Source organism: Vicugna pacos, chromosome 1 (genome assembly GCF_048564905.1).
Source record: "Vicugna pacos chromosome 1, VicPac4, whole genome shotgun sequence".
Classification (NCBI taxonomy): domain Eukaryota; kingdom Metazoa; phylum Chordata; class Mammalia; order Artiodactyla; family Camelidae; genus Vicugna; species Vicugna pacos.
The window spans coordinates 115,556,772-115,579,402 of NC_132987.1; the positions used below are offsets into that span (position 1 = coordinate 115,556,772).

General features: G+C 44.9%; 1 protein-coding gene across 4 annotated transcripts in view; it reads right to left on the reverse strand.

The window, feature by feature from the left end:
* Positions 1–22,631, reverse strand: part of RUNX1 (RUNX family transcription factor 1) — a 232,817-nt gene that overhangs the window by 81,917 nt on the left and 128,269 nt on the right. For 2 of the 4 annotated variants that reach the window (XM_072968885.1, XM_072968882.1), the window contains exon 3: positions 2,709–2,962. In XM_072968885.1, coding sequence (XP_072824986.1) covers positions 2,709–2,962 — 254 coding nt within the window. Of the gene's footprint in view, positions 1–2,708; positions 2,963–5,508; positions 5,623–6,283; positions 6,618–22,631 lie in introns of those variants that run through there. The other 2 variants (XM_072968884.1, XM_072968886.1) reach the window with 2 other exon arrangements.

The window sequence follows — 22,631 nt, forward strand, 5'->3', positions numbered from 1 at the left end:
AAATATATCCTAAGTCATCCAAACAGCTTTTTTGACTGCTTCTGTAAATAATAGGTAACAAGTAGCAAATTGAAGATTTTTTTCAGTAGTCAAATATGGATTCCTCCATAAGCTAAAAGATAAAAGATGTTTCATGGGAGAAGGACGGACGCCTTTTGGGGTCCAGAATAAGCAATTAGGATGATTAAAGAAAACTCCTAACTTTAAATCTCCCTTTAGTTTCAAAGATTAAGGCAGGGGGTTTACACGTAGAATTTCAGAAGACTCCTAAAGAATCATTTCAATTCTCTTCATCAATATCTGATGACTTTCTCATTAGCTTGCTCCTCATTCCAGGGAAGATAATCATTCTTTACTGATTAACTTCTGAAAGAGATTGTCTGAGACTTATTTAAAATCCAAATTTTCAAGTAAAAATTTCTATAGAAACTGCTTGAGAGGTGGTTGGTGAGGGATGAGTACAGAGTGGAGTCAGGAACGCACAGAGAATCCAGCCGATACAGACACTTGAGTCAAGTTTAGCTTGCTTTATCCTCATCTCTGCGCTGGTTCCCTGCCGGGAAATTTTCTCTGCTCCTTCTGTTATTCCAGGGGCAGGGCTCCTTTAGAATGAGCCCCCTCTTGTTGGGATGGGAGTGGTGACAGATTATTAACTGAGTGATCTGATTTCCCCTGCTGTCCTTGCCTCTGCCCTAAATGTTCTCAAGACCCCCTTAAACTTTTTTTCAAGATCTCTACACCTTGATCTTTAACCTAGAAGCTATCACTCAGTAAGACAGATATTTTTTTCAAAAAAAGTAAATTGTCAAAAGTCATTTTTAAAAGGACACCTCTATCATTAAGATTGCCCCTAAAAGGAAATCCCCGATGGCTCATGAAAGCAACTTATATGACTTTTTTCATTCTTTTAGAAGGAGATAGACTTTCATGTGGTGGCTTGACAAATGCTATCGCTTTAACTCCTGAAGATTCTTTATTAATCACTCAGTGTTTGCGGTGTGGGTTCCCTAGCAGAGGACAGATTCAGAAGAGACTCCTATTTACCCCAAAGGAAGCCACGGATCCCTGAGAACTCACTTCCTCTGTGTGTCTGAGCACCCGGTTCTAAAGGACCCTTAGGTGGACTATCAGCCGTCTCCTCCCCTCTGCGCTTATCTCAGAGTGACCCCGGGCCCATCCCTGTCAGGTCCCAGGACCGAGGGAGAGCTGAGGAGGTCTGCCCGCTGAGTCTGTTTATGTAAAGGGATTAGGGTGATTTAAAATTGAAATGGACTCCCAACCCAAATCTACAGAGCAGGAGGAAGGGCCAGGAAAGAGTCCAGCGGCTGTTCAATCTTATCTTTATTTCCATCCCCCCCTCCAAAACTCTTGCTTTCAGAAAACCGAGCAAGTCTACAGACGGCCAATTACACATTTTTGGTTGTTTTAGAAAGCATAATCTAAGTTTGGAAGGTGTGTGGAGCTTAAAAATAAAGAACTTCAACACTACTTTTTTAAAAAAAGTGAACATCATGCATTGTAACCAGCTCAAGATCCAGCCCAGGCTCCAGCCCAGGCTCGGAACCATAAAAAGTTTATGTTACATTCATCTCCCCTTAAAAGGAACAACGTTTAACCGGATTTTTTTTTTGTGAATAAAAAGAGTAGCTGATCTTTACAGCTCCCCGACCCCACCTGCCTGCCTTAGCCCTTTAAATGAAGAGGAAATGACTGTACTGATTGTATTAAAAAGTTGCCCCTTCTTAAACCCACTCAAGATAGAAGAACTGAATCCCCGCTGCCAATGTCTACTGTCTGCTGCCAGGGTGGTGGGGTGGCTGTTTAAAAAACGCCCGGGGTTGTTTATATATCCCCGTTGAAGGCCAAGGTTTTTAAAGACAGCTCAAATCTAGGGGAAGATTAGGGGTGAAAAGTGCCTGGGAGAGCTGCTCAGTTGAAATCTCCCAGTCCATGCCGCCCCCTCCTCAAACATCAAAGCGGGCAGATTGGACCCTCGGCTCTCGGAAGGCACAGCCTTGCCTCCTTTCGCCGCCCCGGGCTTAATCTAGGTGAACCGGCGGGCGATAACGTTCAGGAGAGTTCCAGGAAAAGAAACAGGATTCGCTACTTGCGGCTTCTGGCAGGAGCAGGCTAGAAGCTCGAGAGAACTTCAGAAAACTTTTGCAAACTCAAACTACACCCGCCGTGGACTTTGGACTTGATAATTCCTAAAGGGCAGTTACAGATGGGGTGGAAGTGGGAAGCCCTGACAGTTTTCCTTGTCAGTTTATTTTCACTGACCCGAAGGTATAAAAGTATCTTTTATTTCCTGACGCCTCCCTCAGATGGTTTGGGTGTCAAGCCAGAGGTGGGAAGGGAAGCATGGCAGGAGACGGGCTTGTTCCTACTGGGTTGTAACTTTTCCTACTTTGGTTCAAAGCTGCCAGGGAGAGCCAACCGGCCCTCAGCGGACGTCTTTAGGGGGGCAACCTGATTATTTTCAGCCATCCCGGGAGACAACCGCGGCGGGGCTGAGTTGGGCCCCCTGAGGGTCGCCACGGCAACGCAGCATCCTGTCTCCTAAGCGCAGAGGGATGGACCACGGGCCTCAGCGCCAGCCCCTTTCTGGAACCCGGCCCCGCCTGCCTGGCCGCTGCCCTCCCCGATCGCCCCGGCCTCGACCGGCCTCTGCCCGTCCTCCCGCCACCCGCTCCGTCCGGGCCGAGTACCTTGAAAGCGATGGGCAGGGTCTTGTTGCAGCGCCAGTGCGTGGGCAGCACAGAGCAGAGGAAGTTGGGGCTGTCGGTGCGCACCAGCTCGCCCGGGTGGTCGGCCAGCACCTCCACCATGCTGCGGTCGCCGCTCCTCAGCTTGCCGGCCAGGGCGGCGCCGGCGTCCGGGGCGCCCAGCGGCAGCGCCTCGCTCATCTTGCCCGGGCTCAGCGCGGTGGAAGGCGGCGTGAAGCGGCGGCTCGTGCTGGCATCTACGGGGATACGCATCACAACAAGCCGATTGAGTTAGGGCCCTGCAAACAGCTCCTACCAGACGGCGACAGGGGCGCGGATCTTCAGCAAGCAGCTCCCGGGATACCAACATACAAGTTCAGGGGCCTTTATTGCTGCGGGGTGGTTGGGGGGAGGAAGGGGATGGAAAGTTCTAGTTCGGGCCTAAGTGCCTCAGACCCGGGCAGGGCTTTTAGCAACCGACCGCTTAGTGCTTTGAAAAGTGGGCGACCAGAATCCAAAGTCAAGTGCCAAGGGAGACTATCTTCTTCTGGATCTTGCTTTGAGAGTTTTAAGTTCAGTCTTTGGTTGTTAAAAAAAGTTCCCGGAGGCAAAATTCCCATATACTTCCTAAAATATTTAGGCAGCGAGCAAAAGGACCGGCAAACACATAATTTGGAAGTTCCAGTAGTTAATTGCCTTGTCAGTTTTTTTCCAGATGAGTTTTGTCTGAAGTCTCAACAACACAAAATACACGAGTATCTTCCAAATACAGCGCCACTTTTTATCATGCAAAACTGGCTTCGGTCCTCAAAAGCAAGAACTGAGACTTCCAAAGGTCTTGTTTCTAATGTATGCGCATATATATATATATGTGTGTGTGTGTATATATATATGCACATACATATGCTCTACTTCATAAAATATTTACAATACAATCTGTAGAGAATTTAAACAACAGAAACCCATTAATGTTAGCTGCAGGATTTTTTTTTTAAGTAGCCTTGAAAATCAGCTTCAGTAGTTGGAGAAGGGCTGGGCTAGAAGCACTTGTCATGTTCTCTCAAATTCTGGCAAAATGCTCAGTTCATAAAATCCAGCTTTTCAAAAAGAAGCTAATCTTAAAAAAAAAAAAGTCCAAGTCGATGACACTCAGAGTTCAGCTCTCCACATCTGAGAACTCGGGCTTGGGGATGTTGGTTAAGTTTGTGGCTGATCCTGTGGTTTGGTGGGAGTTGAGAAGCAGCCGAGTCACACGCACGCAGGCACGCACTCTTCGGAAGCCAGCCGCTGTCTACATCGACTGGGTGAGTCAGCCCCGACTTGGGCAGTAGCAAGACGATCTTCCTCCAACGTCGCCTCAGCGCCGCCGGTTAACCGCCCGGACGCGCTAATACCCACGATCACCGCGTAACCGCAGCAGGTGGAGCGGGCCTTGCGAGGAGGCTCCGCAGCGCAGATCGAAACAGACCGGGCGGCTCGAGTTACACAAGCACGCATAACACTGCCACGCACACGCAACTTCACCACACGCACTTTCTCCAGCAGTTGTCAAAGGAAACAGCCGGGGAAAAGTTCACAGCCAGGAAAGAAGTTGAACAATCCGGCCAATAAACCAGTTCATTCAGAAGAAAGAAAGAAACAAACAAAATCGAAGCTCCAACGCAGATTAAGGAGAAACAGCAAAGACTGACTTTCTTCTGGCGTTCCCAGGAGCCCCGGGAAGAGGTGCCTGCCGGCGCGAGGCCGGGCAGCGTGGTGCCCTGGCTGGGTCCGGCCGCGGGGCGCCCGTCCCGCCTGCGCCCGCTGGCTCTATGAATGAGAGTGCCTGGAAATGAACGTGCTTTTACTGTAAGCCCGGCCCGAGGAATTCCTCAGCTCGTTTGCATAGGGGCGGCCGCCGGCCAATCACAGGCCTTTCCGGTATCAGCCAGGGCGCGGCTCGCGGCCGCGGGCTCCTGGAATTGGCCTGCGCGCCCCCGCCGCCGCCGCGCGCTACTGTACGCAGCCGGGGTGGAGAGTCTACCGCCGCCGCAGCCACCGGCGCTCCCCGCGCATCCGCATCCACGCACATCCACGCACACGCTCACATGCTCTCCCGGGGCCCCACCCCGGTGCGAACCGCTGCCCTGCGGCTTTGCAGACATGCAGTGTTGCTCCGCCGCGGACTCAGGACTGCAGGGCGCGCCCGCGGTCCCGAGACCCAAGAAGTGGAGAAGAGGAGGCCGGCCAGCCGGGGGTGGACTCAGGCCGCGCGCTACGCCCAGAGCCGCCTGGGTCCGGAGACCTGCCGGGAGAGCCATGGAGATGCGGCGGCCGCCGCGAGGCTCCTGGGGCCGGGCGCCCGGGCGGCCCCAGGCCCTGCGCGGCTGCCCACGGCCGAGCCTGTTTCCCCTGCGTGGGTGCGATTCGACCGCGAGGGGGTGGGAGGGCCGAGGGCGCGGCCACAGAGCCGCTCAGTGCGCCCCCACGGCCGGGTGGGCAACTGCGGTGAAGTGGCGCTGATTCATTTAGTGAGGGCAGACGGTTGTCGGTCTCCACAACATGGTTTTTGTTTTTAGTTTTCTCTCTTGGTTTGTTTTCTTTAATTGGTGTTTTTCGCCGTGGCTGGGCTGCGGCTTAATTACGCAGCGCGCCTCACTCAGGCGGAGTGAGTTTAGCGGCAAGCAGAGGAGTTTCGTAGTCAGAAAAGACCCCCGAAGAACTAGCGACTGGAAAGAAAGTTGAAAGCATCCGTTCCACTCGCTTCCATCCTCGGAGCGTCGGCTTCCCCGCTAGGCCCAGGCCGCCCGCGCCCTGCACCCACCTCTGGCTCCCCGGAAACGGCCCCGGCTCCTCTCCCCGCCCCCGCGCGCCGGCCGCGGGGGTTGCGGAACCCACCCCGGCTCCGCGCTCGGGCGGGAACTTCCCCCTGCTCTCGTCCCCGCGGCGCCGCGGGCATTTTCGCGGAGCTTAGAGGGGCCCCGCCTCCGCCTAGCCGCGGGGCTTCCCACCTACGCACGGAGCCCACCGGGCCCCTCCCCGGGGAAGGGCGCTCACCCACTACCTCTCGCTCGGCGCCCTCAACTTCGACTCCCAGGGGCAGAGGGTCCCTTGCCCCCCCCCCCGGGCCCTTCCCCCTCCCCGCCTCTGTTCCCCTGCAGACTAGCCGCTGGGATGCTAGGCTGCCACAGCCGCTCCAGACTCTGCTCGGGTTCCGTCGCTGGAGTCTGACGGAGGCGGGGGCCTTGGCGGACCAGCCGCGGAGGCCTTTCCGGGTGCCCTGGCGGCTTCCCTTGCCCCAGACCCAGAGGTCCAGGCTGGCTGCGCGGAGCGGCCGGGAGGCGCGGCGGATCGCACGTTCCCGGCGGACGCCAGGGGGCAGCAGCCGCCCTCGCTCTCCTCCCGCGGCGTCCGGGAACGCCCCCGACGGCGCGGGGCTCTACCGGCCTTGTGGCCCTCGGGTCTCTTTTGTAAGAACTTCAGTAGAAGAAACGACAGGAAACTGCCACCCGAACCAGCCTGCGCGGCCGCGTCCCACCCCTACTATTCAGGCTGTCCCGACCGGCGCGCGTCTGGGTCTCTTCCCGAACTCGCTTTACCCGGACACCGCCGTCGCCCTCCGCAGGCAGTCGGTGCTGCAGGCGTCCCGGGCGCCATCGCCGGGCCTGTGGCCAAGGCTCCCTCCAGCCTGCACCGCTTTTCCCCAGATGGGCCGGTCCCCTCCTCTCTCTCCGGAAAACCCGGGACACTCGGAAACTCCCAGCATCCAGCTGCATTAAAAAAAGATGGGTCTAGGGGTCTCAGAAAACTTTGTTTTTTTCTTTAAAAGTGATTTTGAAGAAGCCCTAGTTCAGGTGTAAAGACCCGAGACGTCCTCTGTCCACCTTGGCCGAGCAATTCCAAATACTGCGCAGTCACCAAACCTCCTCGTCTGCCGCCCTCCTGCCCAGGGTCACCGTCTCTCCGCACAGGGCGCGACGCTGCCCGCTCTAGAGGAGAGTTCGGGCCGAGCGAAACCTTCCTGCTTCGGTTCAAGTGCATTTCCCTAAGAGCGGACCAAACGCTCCTGGGGGCCGCCTCCAAGCGCATCCCCAGAGGACCCCCCCAACAAAGGCGGGGGGGCGGGACTCGGGAGTGTGGCGGAGGCAAAAATGGGTTCTGACAAGGGGTACAGCGGTCCGAGTAAAACGTAATCGGCCGCTCAGGAAGGTCAGAGAAGGCTCCTCTGGGGCTTCGGCCAGCCCTTTGCCTGAAACCCTAAACCCTGCAAGGGGCTGCGGGGAGCAGCCCGCGCAGCCGTCTCCCGGCCGAGATCAAGTTTCCTTAGTAAGAGAAGAGGTACAGAGATAGATGCAGCAAGTTGAGCCTTTCAAGGGCAGCACCGTGGGCGCTGCTCAGCTAAGAGTCTCAAGCAGTAAATCCTGAGTTCCAGCTCCGACAGGGACGATCATAGCAAGGAAAACTTTTGCTTATTTATTCTGAACCTGGCCGCCCGGCATTTGGGGATCCCGGGACCTTCCCTGCGCCGGCTATAACGTGTTGTGCGGTGCACATTTGAATACCAGAAACAAACAAAAACACTTCCTCATCTTATCGCGGAAGTAAAATGAATGGAAAGCAGGGAGCATGGGGCTCAACTAAGGGGTACTAGGAACCCCTTAGTCTGGAGGGCTTTTTATGGAGCTTATAGAATTCAGTAACGTCATGTAAGAGATGAATTCATTTCCACCCAGAGCCCTCATTTAAGCGGCAATATAGAATTTCCCTTCCTCTGCCTCTGAAAGGAAAGGAAACATTCCTACATGTACTCCTAGTGTTCCCTTGGAATTATACTAAATTTTACTTTTGTCATAATAAAATACAAAAAATGCAATGAAGCAATATGTTGAGCGGACGCTGTCTGACAGATTCGATTCATCCAAATTTGCTGCATGGGGGATATTTCAAAAAGACTCAGAATAGGAATGAAATGTAACGTTTTTACAGTGAATTTAAAAAGTAGCATTTGGAAGAAAAACAGAACAATTTCACTGGAAAACAATAACAGCTTATTGACATTTTTTCTACAACTTTCGATAAATATAGAACTATGGAGAGGGTCCCAGAAAATATCTAAGTATTTTACATTTTTACTGTTTTGAAACTATGTCAAAAATAAAATAGGAATCTCAACCATTTTCTTAAAATCCCCCTCCGTAATATATTTCTAAAAATGTCATATTTCTAAAATAATTATTTCTATTTTCAGTGAACATTTTAATGAAAATAAAAATTAGAGAATGCATTTTGCTAGTGGTTCTGGACCAAAGTGCTGTGGTTGGTACTAATATCACAGGGAAAGAGAACAATTTTGATGAAGAATAACATGTTAATGTATGTACAAATAACAAATAACCAGCAATGCACACCGGCCACTTTTCAACATTGAAATTTAATTAAACATTCCTCCACCCTCAGTGGCTTTGAGATTATTTCACTTTGGTAACCTAATTACTCTGGGGATGAGATTCCTTAGTTCGTCCACCACCTCCTTCCTTCATGTGAATGATTTCATGAGATGCTTTGGCTGATGTGTGACTATTTCACTGTAATTTCATAAGTAAGTTGTGCAGTTCACAAGTAGCAAACTGAGAAAAATTTTAAATTCATCTTTTTAAAATTAGGGATGCTTAGCAAACATTTTAGTAGTCTCATAAAAATTTTGCATTAGCACTGCTATAGCAAAAGTAATAAACTAGGTTATAATACATAGAAGCCAAGCTCTGTTTTTTTCAGTCATATAGAGTCATTTAATAACAGCAGAATGCACCTGTGGTAAACGCTGTAGAACCAAGGGTATCATTTAAGGTTTCATTGGAATGTTTTATATGTTTGACATTTACAATAGGGAAAACAGCTTTTAAGTATTTTTGAATCAGCAAAAAAAAAAAGCCTTGATTATTGGTTAATTTATATTGTTATTTATAGTGATACATAGATAAAATGTCATATATATGCATATGTGAATGTGCATATTTTATTAAAAATGTAATTTGGAATCTAACATACTGTGAACGTCTCTAGATGAATTCATTCCATGCATACATTCTGGAAGAGTAGAAAATAGGAAAATAAAAATAATTGTATGAATGTACTGACAGCAAACACCACATTTACTGTAGTTGATTAATTATAATTGCAAGAAATGCAAGTATAAAATTAAATCCCCCCCCCTTTTTTGTAGCTTGTTGCCTCTCACAGTTTTTAGCACTGCAGATTTTTATAGTATATTGTCCAGCTCTGGCACAAAAATAGCTTAAAACAGTAAATCATCATATAAAAAATGAACTGTTACATATGCATATGGTATTATGTACCCTCAACCAATGTTCTCCATTGCTAGTTAATACTGAATCTTTATCTTTCATCGAATCACCTCTTTTAAGCTCTAGAGGTGATGCAAATGTGATTTATTTAGTGAACATTAAAAATACATTTGGAGAGTGTAGGGATGGATTCAAGGTGAAATTCAAACCAAACCCTAATTTAATACAAAAACATGAAAACATCCGTAATACAGTAGAAGCTAAGTGCAAAAAGTAAGAATATGAATAGTTTTTAAAGTGATAAAAATAATTTGGAATACAGTTTCTTAAAGAAACAAATTAGTAGATAAACATTATGATCATTTACTTCCAAAGATAGGACATTTTAGAAATATTCCCTCCTTGTTTGATTTCCTTTCTTTCCCTTTGCGAGGAAGGCAGATTATTTATATTGAAAGCTTTCATTCTCAAAATAACAGATGATATCAATCAATGAAAATAGTTGTCATATGATAATTTCCAATATGAATCCCTTACTATATACTGCTGCACGTGCAGTTGTAGGTAAAGTTACAGGTAAATCCACTAAGCAAAGTCGTATGAAGCTGTTTCTCTTTCCCTTGAATATGTACCCGTAATGCTCTGAATCTGAAATTATTCCATCAGCCTTGTATACTGATAATGGTCAGCACTGAATGATTAACAGGAAGGAATTAGCACTTTTCAAAGCCTTAGGACTTGAGCATTTCAGATCCTGCAAACCTAGAGCCTCCAACTCCACTGCACAATATTAGTATAATATAGCTTAAATGAAACCCTTAAAACTAAGAAAGGAGGTAATTATTTCAGATTTCCAGACACTGTTTAAATAGGCAGGAGAACAAGATTTTCAGCTCCCTGGTCTTAAATTTTTGCCAAAGCAAAAAGGGCAACTAACATAATAATGAGTTCTGAAGGATGGCCTGCGATGAAAAATGAAGGAAATTAAATATGTATAGTCTCAAAGGAGCATCCTAAAAACAAATAAACAAAAAAAAAACAAGATTGTGGTTTACAAGTTGATAAAGTGACTCCATAAAGATTAAAAAAAAAACAAAACAAAACAGAGCAGATAAAGACTCATTTGCACTCTTTATGAATGATAAGGCAAAATAAATAAATAAATGTACCCTGAAGTTAGTAAGTTTAGTTTTAATAGGTATGAGGGGGTGAGGGAATCCATAACAGTAAGATTGACCAGACAGCTGAGTTTATACTAAAGAGACCCAACAGAAACAACCGCCCTGGAAATCCTTTCTCGAGACCCCAAAAAGCCTTTCCATGTCTGAGACCGAGAAATAGGAGAAGCAGAGTGGAAGGGCACGTGTTTTGTCTACACACCTAATATTTCAGTGACTCTGAGAAAAAAGCCAAGATTTTTTTTTTAACCTAAAAATGAAAGGCAGAAGTGAGTGGATTTGGAAAGGTGTGCGCGTGGTCTGTTGAAAGCGTTCTTAGTCTGTCCTGTGTCAGTAGCTTCGAGGACATAGCACATAACATTAGGGGGAGGAGCGGGTGGGTCTCTGGAGGTGAAGTTACACCTGTAGAGATTTGAAATGATTTGCCCAAGGAGGTGTTAAAGGTACTAGTCCCTGAACTGTAGGAGAGGAGAGGCCAACATGCTTTTAGATACTTTGCCCAAAAATTCCTCCTTTTTTTTTTTTTTTTCTCAGATCAGGAACCTCACACTTGGAGAAGTTAAGAAACCTACCCAGGGTTGTTCATTCTTGATCTCTATGCATACACACACACACACATGCACACACACAGGTTCTACACACATAATGAGCTCTGTTTCTTTTTGACCACAACTATGTATTTTCATGGCTGTCCTTTGTCACCTTCTGAAAAATTGAACTCTGATCTCATCTTTCACTTTTATCCTCCCCTGTCTCAAGGTCTCTGTCAGAAAATAGCCCTGAAATTCTTCACCCTGCAAATCTCGAATATTTAGGATTCATATCCTGTGGTTATTTCTGGCCATCTCCGAAGTTTGAGGAGCAGGGCCAGCCCGTTTGGGCAATAAGAACAAGGGAGTATCATGGCCACTGAGGGACAGATGTGCAGGGTCCAGGGAGGGGGTGGGACAAGGCACAGGGGTCTACACCACCTGGTGGGCTCTGGAAAGACTTCTTTCCTAGTAGAGATGACATTTGATTTGACCCTTAGAAGTGGTGTAGATTGGCACCAGGCGGTTGGGAGGGCAGGAGGCAGGGCTTGGGGTTAGGGGACGGGGGTGGGGGGGTCCACTCCAGGCAAAAGGGTCAGCATGAGAAAGGCATGGATGAAGGGATGACCCGCATGTCGGTTCCAGCACAGTCCCAGGTTGCCGGGATGAGGGTGGCGGCTCGCAAATGACACAAGGCCAGTGGACGTGAACACAGACGTGTCAGAGGCATCTGACAAAACCTGAAGAAATCGGAACTTCAACATGAGGATTTCAGAGCCTTGAAATCTGAGAAATAACACAATGAATACATATTTTAGGACACTCCATCTGTCCGAGCTGGAGAAGTGAGTGGAAGGCAAAGAGGCAGAGCTGGAGGGCTGCTGCCCGGCCAGGCACGGACTCATGAGCCTTAAGGTGGAAATAATGGAGCCGAAAAGGGGGACTGAGGGGAGGGAGGGGGAGGAGTTAGCCCCATGCCCGGCCCAGGTGCCAGTAGTAGCAGAAAGACCAGGAGAGGGTGGGTTTGGAGGTAGACGGTGTCAGGAATGAGCTTGGGGTGTACAGGACAGAATTATAGGTGCTGGTGGAAAAAAACCAGGAGGAACGAGTGTTGTGTAAGCTGCTGGGTTTGTGGTAATTTGCTAGTTTGGTAGCAACAGAAAGCTAGCAGACCAAGCAGGACTTCCTCTCCTCTTACTGTTTTGGGGAGACACTGTCTATGTGCTAATAAGTACGTCTCTCCATTTCTGGGGTTAAGTGGTAGGAAGCCACACACCTAAGTCACTGTTCTCAAAAGTCCTATCAGCGATGAAGCCGATTTTTTGATCTCTGTCTGCTCAATTTCTCCATCTCCCTCACAGTTGGTTCTGAATCACTGGGGAGAAAGGGTGTCTTTTAATGACCCCCCCGTTAAGGCAATTGTTTAATTGTTTCATTCTCTTCTGATTCACCCTTACCTCCACACAAACACAAAAACACTAGATTTTGAACACCTGGCCAGTGAGGCTCCCCCTCTTCAACTCCTAGACAAAACGGCATCAACAATGTGTCTGAAGTCCCCGGGGATCTGGCTAAGTGCAGATTCTGATTCAGTAGGTTTGGGGTGGGGCTGGGGGTCCAGCGTTTCCCACAAGCTCCCCACGATGCTGCTGCTGCTGGTTCAAGGACCCCACTTTGAACTGGGAAGGCCAGCTGCTTAGTATCCAGTGAAAATTGTGCCCAGCCCACATAAGACCGCAGGGTCTGAAAGGGTTTTATAAATAACATTGCAAAATGCAAATTGACATGCAAGCTATCTCTGATTGGACTTTTAAAACTATTGTGATGGACTGATTATTTGTGCCCAACCCCATACTCGTATGCTGAAGCCCTAAGCCCTAATGTGCTGGCATTAGGAGGTGAGGCCTTTAGGAGGTCATTGGGTTGAGATGAGGTCATGTGGGTGGGGTTCTCATGATGGAATTAGCGCCCTTGTAAGAAAAGACTGGAGCCTTTTTTTTCCCCCCTCTCTTGCCTTGTCATGTGAGCACACAGCAAGAAGGCAGCCAACTACAAGCCAGGAAGAGGACTCTCACCAGACCCTAACCATGCTGGCATCCTGATCATGGACTTCCAGCTGCCAGAACTGTGAGAAATGTCTGTTATGTAAGCTACTAGCCTATGGTATTTTGTTAGCAGCCTGAGTTGTAAGACACCCATGGTAACAGAAGATCCTTTCTATCAGCGCATCGTCTGTCAGCCCTCACACTACGGGCTTTCCATGCATTATTCCACTTAACCCTCCAGCAGCAAACAGTCCATAATTATTCCCTTCACTTTACAGATGAAGAAACTGAGATTCAGTAATTGGCCCAATCTGAACCCAAGCAGTTTGTACCTGGAGTGCCCAGTCATAACCAGCAAGCTAAAACACCTTGCAAGATGGTTCATATTATGCTATTATCAGTCAGATTTCTTTACCAGTTCTTGACAAGTTGCCTTTAAACCATGTGGACATTCTTTCTAATTCTAGAGCAGCGCTGTCCACTAGAAATGTAATATGCACCATATATGTAATATAAATTTTTCTAGAAGCCACATTAAAATGGCAAAGAGAAATGGGTGAAATTTATTTTAATACTATAGTTTATTTAACTCAGTATATTCGAAACATTTTCATTTCAACACATAATCAATATAAACACTGTTAATGAGCTATTTGACATTCTTTTTCCTTTTTTTAGTAAGTTTTCAAATTCCTCTGTGCATTTTATGTTCAGAGTGCATCTCAGTTCAGTCTAGCCACGTTTCAAGTCCTCCTGTGTCACCTGTGGCTGGTGGCTGCTGTGTTAGACAGTGCAGCTCAAGGGCAACCACTCAAAACACAGTTCACGCTGAAGAGCAACTTTGCTACTATTCTGCTTGTGCTCAAGTGAGTCCTGTTTTTAACTTGCTATTAGTGAAGGCCATTAAGTAATGCATCTTTCTTGACTCATATTTTCCCTGCAAGCTGAAGCAAAGTTCAGAGTTTTATTACGGCATCACTGATTGACTTGGAGTCATAAGGACACACATACCCAGCGAAAACAACTAAATTGCAAAGGCCTGCTGACCACTGTCATTGCCACAGATGCATTGGCACCACCACGGATGAGCCAGAAGTCCACCTCATGCATAGTTCATTTCCACTTAACCTTTACCAGCTGCCCGTGTTGCAGCCTGTACAAGATGCTTTGGTTCCTTTGAGCTCTGGAAGAATACTATCAAAGCATCTTCTGACCCCTTCTTTTCCAACAAACTTGTTTTCTATGAAATTTCATATAGACGACACAGATTAGAACAGTAAGTTTATTTTTACCCAGTCATGATTTTCCAACAGAATTGCAGATTGGTTGAGTGATACCCATTCCCAAATAGCAACTCCTATAAACAGGTTTATTTTGAAATATAGCAGATAGGTTTCTCCAAAAGACCACTCAACATGTCAATTTGCTAGCAATCTTCCAGTTAAAATAATGAGTTCAAATCAACGGTGAGCAGCTCCTGGCCTAAGTCATGGAGCGGGCCCACCTCTCTTTCTTCCACTCCAGTCCTCAGAAAAAACAACAAAGAAGAAATAGGCGGCCCGGTCTGTAACAGAAACCATAGGCCCTACCTCACCACATTGGTTCCCCAGGGGCTGCTGGGAATCTTCAAAGGTCCAAGCATCTCTTTAGGGCAAGCATCCCTGGTTTCTGCTCCTTCATCTTGTGGGGTGGATATACAGGTCAAGGGGCGGATGTGTGGACCCTCGAAGGGGCCTGGATCTTCCCCACAATCTCTGTGGCTCCATTAGCCATAAACAGATGGCATGTTTTAAGTAAGAGGCTGAGAAACCACTTGCTGTGCATGAAACTAGTCTCCTCTCTGAGTGATACCCTGTCCAAGCGCCATGGGAAAGTACCCAAGTGTCATGGGGCGTCTCAGTGTCTACTGCACTTGAGGAACAAGGAAGTGCATTTACACACTTCGCCATGGTTTTGAGTCCCCTAATTGGGGAAAGTCACAACAGTAAAGTGTTCTGACAGATGATAGAAGTGGAGTCTATTAAAAACATTGCTTTTATACTGGGAGGAATAAGTTAAGAATTTGGGATTGGCATATACACACTACTGTAAGTAAAAATAGATAAATAACAAGGACCTGCTGTATGGCACAGGGTACTATGCTCAATATCTTGTAATAACCTACAATGGAAAAGAATCTGAAAAAGAATATATATATGTGTGTGTGTGTATATATATATATATATGTGTATATATATATTTATATATAATAATTCAATCACTTTGCTGTACACCTGAAACTAACACAACATTGTAAATCAGCTATATTTAAATTTTGAAAAGGAAAACATTGCTTTTAAAGTCTGCTTTACTGTAGGCATTTTAATTAGCATATTTAAAACCATTTCCACCACTGTGAATTTGAAACAAAACTCGTTTTCTAAGTTGAGGAAAAAATAAACGAATGAATGTCTGAATGAATACCCAGGGCTCTCGTTCCTCATTTCCCACATGTCCTTCCACAGTGAACCCTCCTCCCCAAAGCGAGCACTTGATTTTATTCTTTGTGTTTATAATTTATCTTTATTCTCTCACTGAGACAATTATGAAATAGGAAAATATAACTCTTTTCCTTGTACAATATTCATGTTCAAAGATAACTCGGTGAGTCAGTTTCACTGTTTCTTGAACTGCTAGACAGGGGAGGAGGGTTGGGATTAACTGTAGGTCAGTTTGACAAAATGAATGGGTGATCCTTTGTGAGCTGGTGGGATGGTGAGTGGGCCCAAGTTAAATGTTAAATGTGGACCATGCTGGGTAACAGGACTGGCAATGGAAACTCCCTGAAACTGGTTGAAATATCTGATTTCTAGGTAGGCAACTCACTCTTGGATGCTTGGAGTAAAGACATGAATGAAAAAAAGGAATCTCTCTCTCCAAATGATGGAATGGTGGATATATATTCTCCCCAAGCGATGGAATAGAATGATGGCTGAGTGATCATTCACTTGATCCCAATAGCAAAGGTTAAGTTTTCAAGTTGCTGGGGACACGACTGAATGGATGACTGGATTCACGCATGCAGTCAACACAAACCCATATGTTTGAATGCAGTAAGACTCAGCTGATCTTATAACAATAGAGGAGCCCTAGGAAGGATGCCTCAGTTTGTTACTTGCCAGGTGGCCTAGGGCCAGTCTCTTACTTTGTGCCAGTCTCAGTTTCTTCACCTACAAAATGGGAGCCTTGAACAAGCAGGCTTTCCAGCTCCATGAACGTTTATATATACCTGCCACTTGAAAGTGTGAGAAACTGTCCTGATCTGGTGCTGACCCAGGTCAGCATATGGCTCAAGTGAAGTTAGATTTTGAGTGAGGAGGAGAAAGGAAAGAAAAAAGGGAACAGAGGATCAACTCAAGACAACACATTTCAAGGACGTTACCAATTTACATAGGATTCCTCAACTGCACATAGTTAATTCTATCCCCTGAAGCAGGCCCAAGGAGCTGTGATGTAAGCACACACACACAAATAACTTAGAGATTTTGCATCTTCTAGAAAATAACAGAACTGCATTGCTCTTCTGTTCTATAATTTATGTGAAATTGAGATTAGAGAGAAACACGTATTACTCATTAATGTTACCTATAAGTTATTACTAACTAGAATTGTTTAAAAATATTAAAACAGCCTTCTCACTAATTCTGTTTTCTCCGTGTCAACCCAATTAGTGAGGCTGCATTATGTAATGTATTATAAAATAATAATTTAAAAAATAATATGGATGCACAGTAAGGTTTAATTCCTTTAGAATAACCAGCTACGAGGCTCTTCATCATCATTATTACAGCTGTTAGTACATCAGATTGGTGCTTTTCTACTGAAATAAGAAATTGTCTGTCTGTGATCCCATATAGACTATAGAGAAATTTCCCCAAGTATAGCAGAACCTTCCAGAAAGAGAATGTAGAGGCTTGAGATAAATCTTGGGTACTGACTCGCCCATCTGTCCTGGACATGGGAAGTCTACTGAAGAGTCAAGAGTAAGAAGTGTAGTTATCTGTGAAGGAGCTGCCAAAACATCTATATCGATCAATTAAATAATAAATCGCCAAGTGTTAGTCTTAGAGAGTTTTTCCAGGCACTCAGACAAGGCGACAAATCCTTTAGTATTAATCCTGCGATCCTCAGATTCGGAAAACAGAATGTTCTATGGAATAATGGGCTAAGATTATCACTGCCCTGCTTTCTGTGAGGTCATGGAATTATATTCCACAAAAGTTTTAAAATTTTCACTTGTAGTATGAAATAAAAAAGAGCTAAAAAAGTCAGCAACAGTGGAGGTAGTCATTCTATGTAGCAACATTTTCTAAGTTTCATAAAAATCCTAAGATCTGCATTGCAATGTTTACATATTTTCAGATTACGTTAATAAGATGATGTAATTGACGTGCTGGTAATAATCACATTTTTATGGATAAAACACCATACGCTGAGGTGGGATATTAATTTTTGTGGAGACTTCTTGTGAAACATCATTGGCTCAAACAAGTAATGATTGAGTCAGATTTAAAATTTTTGACAGGATGGTCTTGGACTTGCTTAGAAAAATGCTACAATTTAAATCTATTTAAAAAATTATGAACAAATTTTGCTACCTCTTTTGAATGAATAATGGTGATAATTCTATAGAGTTCACCTCTTCTTCAAAGGTAGAGGGGAAGAGTGAAATAATTTTTAACAAAATTAAGCAAAAACATCTGAAAAATAGATATTATCTGTTCACTAATTGCCAATGTATACTTTCATGTACCATGAAAGCAACATACAGAGATGGTCCAAAATGTATTAAAAATGATTAAGCACACAGACAAAACTTGAAGACTTTTTGTCACATGATTTTGCAAAGTTGGTAGTTTTTTAAAACAGCAAGGGCAAAGGACAGATGACTGTCCAAACAGGACAACAAATAAACTGCGGCATGAACTCTAGTCCATTTCTAATCAAACCACTGATCTTACGTTCACTGAAATTTAGTGATGACAAAGGACTCCCGTAGTCCTTGTTTCTCTAGCCCGCTTAACAATTCCAATGCCCATAAGGATATCCATCCTGAGGAGAATTTCAAAAGCATCATTGGGAAATACAGCACTCTCGGGGAAGTTTTGAAAAAGGGCTTGCAGCAAGTACTTATATAAATGTGAATTTTAAGAATCTTAAAAACACATTCCATTGTAAGAAGTTCTGTCATTGTCAAGGTCTCCATTTAGGGAGCATCTCACTCTTTTGGAGAAAAAAATCCCAGATCAAGTCTATTTCCTCACCACTTCTGACATAGGAACGATGTATTTAGCCAAGAACTCTTTTTGCTGAAGACACCAAATAATAAAATGAACATCTAAGGATGAAAGAAGAAAACTATCAAGTATACTGGGGTCGGGAGGCTCCACTTTTTGTCTGTAAGCATCACATTGAGTTGTCAGACTGGCTCCAGGTTCAGTCGAATGAAGGACAGTGTCCAGAAACTGCCTAGTGAGCTCTGTCTAGGAGACCCGGGCACACAGACCCCTTCTCTTGATTTACACATAGTTCTGGGGATCATTAGTTAACCCTGGCAAATCGAACAAGGGCATCAAGGGAGGAGCAAGATGGAGATTTTTTTTCCCCCTCACTAACCAAGCCCACGAGAGAATTCATTTCTCCTCTTTTTGCCGCAGGCATATATAGGCTAGCAATTCTCATTTCGTTACTGAAATGACTTTCCCCCATCCTTCCCAATTAGAGTGGAAATGGATTAAGACATCAGGTTAACCCCTTGCTGACCAGGGATGAGAAGGAAATAAAGTTACATGGAAGTTTTATTTTCACTTTTGTAAATGATTTATTTTTCTGATTATGATAAACGAAGGTTTGATTCATCAGACTCTCCTCCCCTCCCCCCAAGACATTCCTTTAGTGAAAATGTGATACTGCTTTAAGGGAAAGCAGCAAAACAAACAAACCAAAACCCAAAACTTCTTCAATGAATGTTACTCTAACTTGTCACCTTATATTTAAAAATGTGTTGGAATTCTTACTAGTAAAATTAGATACAAATTCAGATACAAACCAAGGCAATAAAGGCACACTCTTTCTCCATATTATAGAGAATGGATACAGTAAAAATGAACTATTTTCTTGGTTTTTCCTAAGCTTGAAATGTCTGGAGCTAAACAAGAAAAGTGTGGTTAAATATCTAGAAACTTTAGGGTCACTTGAAACTTATCAAGTAGCTCCCTGCTCCCTGGATCTAAGGATAAAAACGTCTATAGAACAATGTCTTCTCTGTATTGATCTTTAAGACCTGGACATGTTGAAATCCAAAGGAAGTTTATCTCGAATAATCCCTCAGTAGCAGCCTGTGAAAGGAGACTCTTTTCTCTGCTGGTCTGTTTGTTTCGCTTTGAACAGAAGGGAAGAGGCACTTCTGACTTGCGTTACAAATCAGCATTCCTGAAAAACGCAGAACTCCCCTTGGGGACAAAATTTTTGGATCTTTAGAAGTAACTATAATTCTTTTCTATTTTTAAAGAGAAAACTAATATATAAGTGTATATACTGACTTTGCAGGTGAAGGAAATAGTTGATCATTTCAGGAACAGCCTGGCTAGCGTAACAGCAGCTCATGATGGCATTGATTTTGACTGTGCTGGGTTTTACCAGGTTTAGGTCTTGGCGGGGAGGGTAGGGGTCATCTACCTGAAGACAAAAGACTAGGTCACTTGACGTCTGGGGATCCATCAAGTGTTCCTTGTCTCTGAGAACAGGGAGAGCTGTGGTACTAATTCATTAAAACTGAGAGCTTTATGTCTGCTAATAGGGTTATGATGACTGAGCAAATTTCAGTGGACAAATAAGGATGGTCTCCAGCATTCATTCAGAGCCTGAGCTGCTCTGAGCCCCAGGCACTATGGCAAGGGCTCTCCATGCATTATCTCATTTAATCCTCTCCATAATCCTATTAAGTTTGGAACAATTATCCCCAAAGCTTAAAGAGGTTAAAGAACTTGCCCTTGGCCACATAGAGATGGAGCAGTGAAAGTCAGAAATTGACCAGCTGCACGGAGAAATCAATCTTTGAATTATGTGTATTTTTTTTTATAATTGAAGTATAGTTGATTGACAATGCTGTGTTAATTTCTGGTGTACAGCATAGTGATTCAGTTGTGTGTGTGTGTGTGTGTGTGTGTGTGTATGTATATTCCTTTTCATTACAGGCTATTACAAGGTATTGAATACAGTTCCCTGTGCTCTACAGTAGGACCTCGTTGTTGATCTATTTTATATGTAGGGTGGTTGTTTTTAAAAACAGTGCTCTTCATCATATTTCCCATGCAAGAAGTTTCACAGACAGCGACTTTCCAGAAGGACCACCTTTGCTGCTGCCTGGCAGCCCACCTCCAGTTCGAGGGGTTGTGTAGGCAGGTCCACTCTAGGGACATGACACAAGGAACTGAGCTGCTGCAGAAGCACTGAACCCAGATAGATGGATAAATATTTCAGCGACTTTTCCAGAATGGTACTTAAGGAATAGAGCTCATCTCAATTTGGGTTTGAGCCCAGGGCCTTATGGTTTAAATATAAAATGCATTAAAGCCCTTTATTTAGAGAGCCTTATGCCATTTTTAGGGCACAGACCCATTCTCCTTCTGACTTTATTGGGAGGTGTTTTGTTTTTGTCATTAGTATTCATTATTTATTAGGACTTGATGGTGTATTCATAGCCAGGAGGGTCATGAACCGCCTACAGTGGGAAGGCTTGACCCTAAGGACAGCCTTGGGGGGCTCTTTACAGAGCGAGAAAACCATGACCGGAGAACCGTGCTCAGCATTCGGCAGTGCGTCGGAACTCAAGAGAGGTACATCTTGACTTCTGACTTAGAAAACAGCAGAAGGACCCTGCCGTGTGCAAAGTTTCCGAGCAGTGATTTCTACATCATAGATTGTGACCCATGAGTTGGTTGCAAATTAAAAAGAATGATTATTATTATTATACAGATAAAAGAAAGAGAAGAAAAAGAAATAGAAGGAAATAAATGGAAAACGGAGTACTTCACAAGTAGTAAGAGCAAGTATTGCTTCCTGAAGCCCTTTTTTTTTCTGACTGATAGAGCAGTCTCCTGAGTCATGCATGCAATTTGCTTCCTACTGTTGCTTGCTCTTCAAAAAAGTTTGAAAGCCTCTGGCCTAAAATATCCTTTTTACTTGGAATTTATTTTGTTAGGTGACTTGGTGGGTGAGCCTCTGTGATGCTCTGCAGGTCCCCTAACCTTTCTGTGCCTCTGTTTCCTCACTGGCCAGGTCTCAAGCCCTGCCATTGTCAAAAGGTTACATCAAGAAGACCAAGTTCAACCATCACTGCTGAAGCACTTTGAAAAGCCAAACACGGTCATCAAAAGTAAAGGATTATTATAAATCAAAACAGAGTGAAACCGCTCTGAAGGCCCCAGTTCTGTGGAAAGGCATTCGATCATTTTGAGAGGCAAGAAGCATCTGAGCAGACATTTTTGCACAATCCATTTATTTTATATAGAGAAAGGGAGTTTCCAAAAAGATGAGTGTTTTTTTCGCCCCAGGTCCCACCATAGTAGCCAATCTGAGACCCCATGAGTCATTAATTAGGGTCCTTTTCCCAAACCTGTCACTGTTTCAACAGCCATGTTGTTACTTCTTTAAATAAAAAAAAAAAAGGGGGGGCTGGCCTTGTGAAATTTTATTTACAGAAAATTTACAGCTTACAAAAAACTAAATTGATTTCTTCCCTTTCAAAGTGGTTTCCTGATTGCAGTCACAGAAACTCCAGCCCCGAAGAAATTGCAGGGACTGAGTAATAAATCTCCAAGGAGAGGTACCAAGAATCCTTTGAAAATCTCGAGAAATAACGCAGTAAGAGGCAAAGCGTGAATATGACTAACCTCCTACCTGAAATGTCTATCGGGAAAGGATTTTTTCAATTCTATTGGAAAGGAAGAAGGGAGAGTGTCTCTCTCCTCTCTTTGATAGTCTAAACTGAAAGTAAGGGGACAACCAAAAAATGTCACCCAAAATGTCCCATTTATCTCTCCAGAGGGGAAAACGTGGTGTGAAAACAGAGACACGGATAATACGGCGAGGTCGTTGCTCAATGTGATGTTGTAACATTGCTTTAACTGTCACCGAGGGCCGGGATGCCAAATATTGCTTCAACTCCTCTGCAAGGTGTTTCCTGGGCTTTGCAGACAGGGTGGTTCAGGCAGTGCAATCTCTATTCTTGTAGGGGCCAGATAAAGCCTTCTGCTCTGGGCCACTATCTCTCAGTGCTGACGCTGTAGATAACACAGTTTCCCACCCGCTGCCCAAACCCTGCTTTCCCAATTTGTAAGTCTTTATTGCTTAAAGTCTTGTGTGTGTGTTTTATCAGACACCTTTTATCATCCTTCTGCAAATGCCCTTTGTCAAAGTCAGCCTTTGAACTTCGTTTGCATTATACATCGAATGTGACCAATGACCCAGGACATGTAAAAGGCTTATCTTCTAATTCTAAAGAAAGAGGAACCAAGTCACTGGTCTTTCTGCTATAATAGACGGGGTCTGCATGTGTATGTGTGTGTGTGTGTGTGTGCGTGCGTGTGTGTGCGCAAGCTTGCACATGCACTCCTGGGCGTGCATGGTGGGGGACAGGAGATATAATCTTATTATTTATCTTTAAGGCAAAAGATTTCTGTATGCAAATAGTTTATGCCTTTGGTTTTCACACAAATTTAACCTGAATCCTGGGGCAGGGCAAAAATGCGAACAGCCAGTTTGTCTTGGGTTGTACTAGAGGCCACTGCGGGTAGCGCTGACTTTGGGGTCCTGGTCACAAGACATCCCTGCGTAAAAGAGAATACCC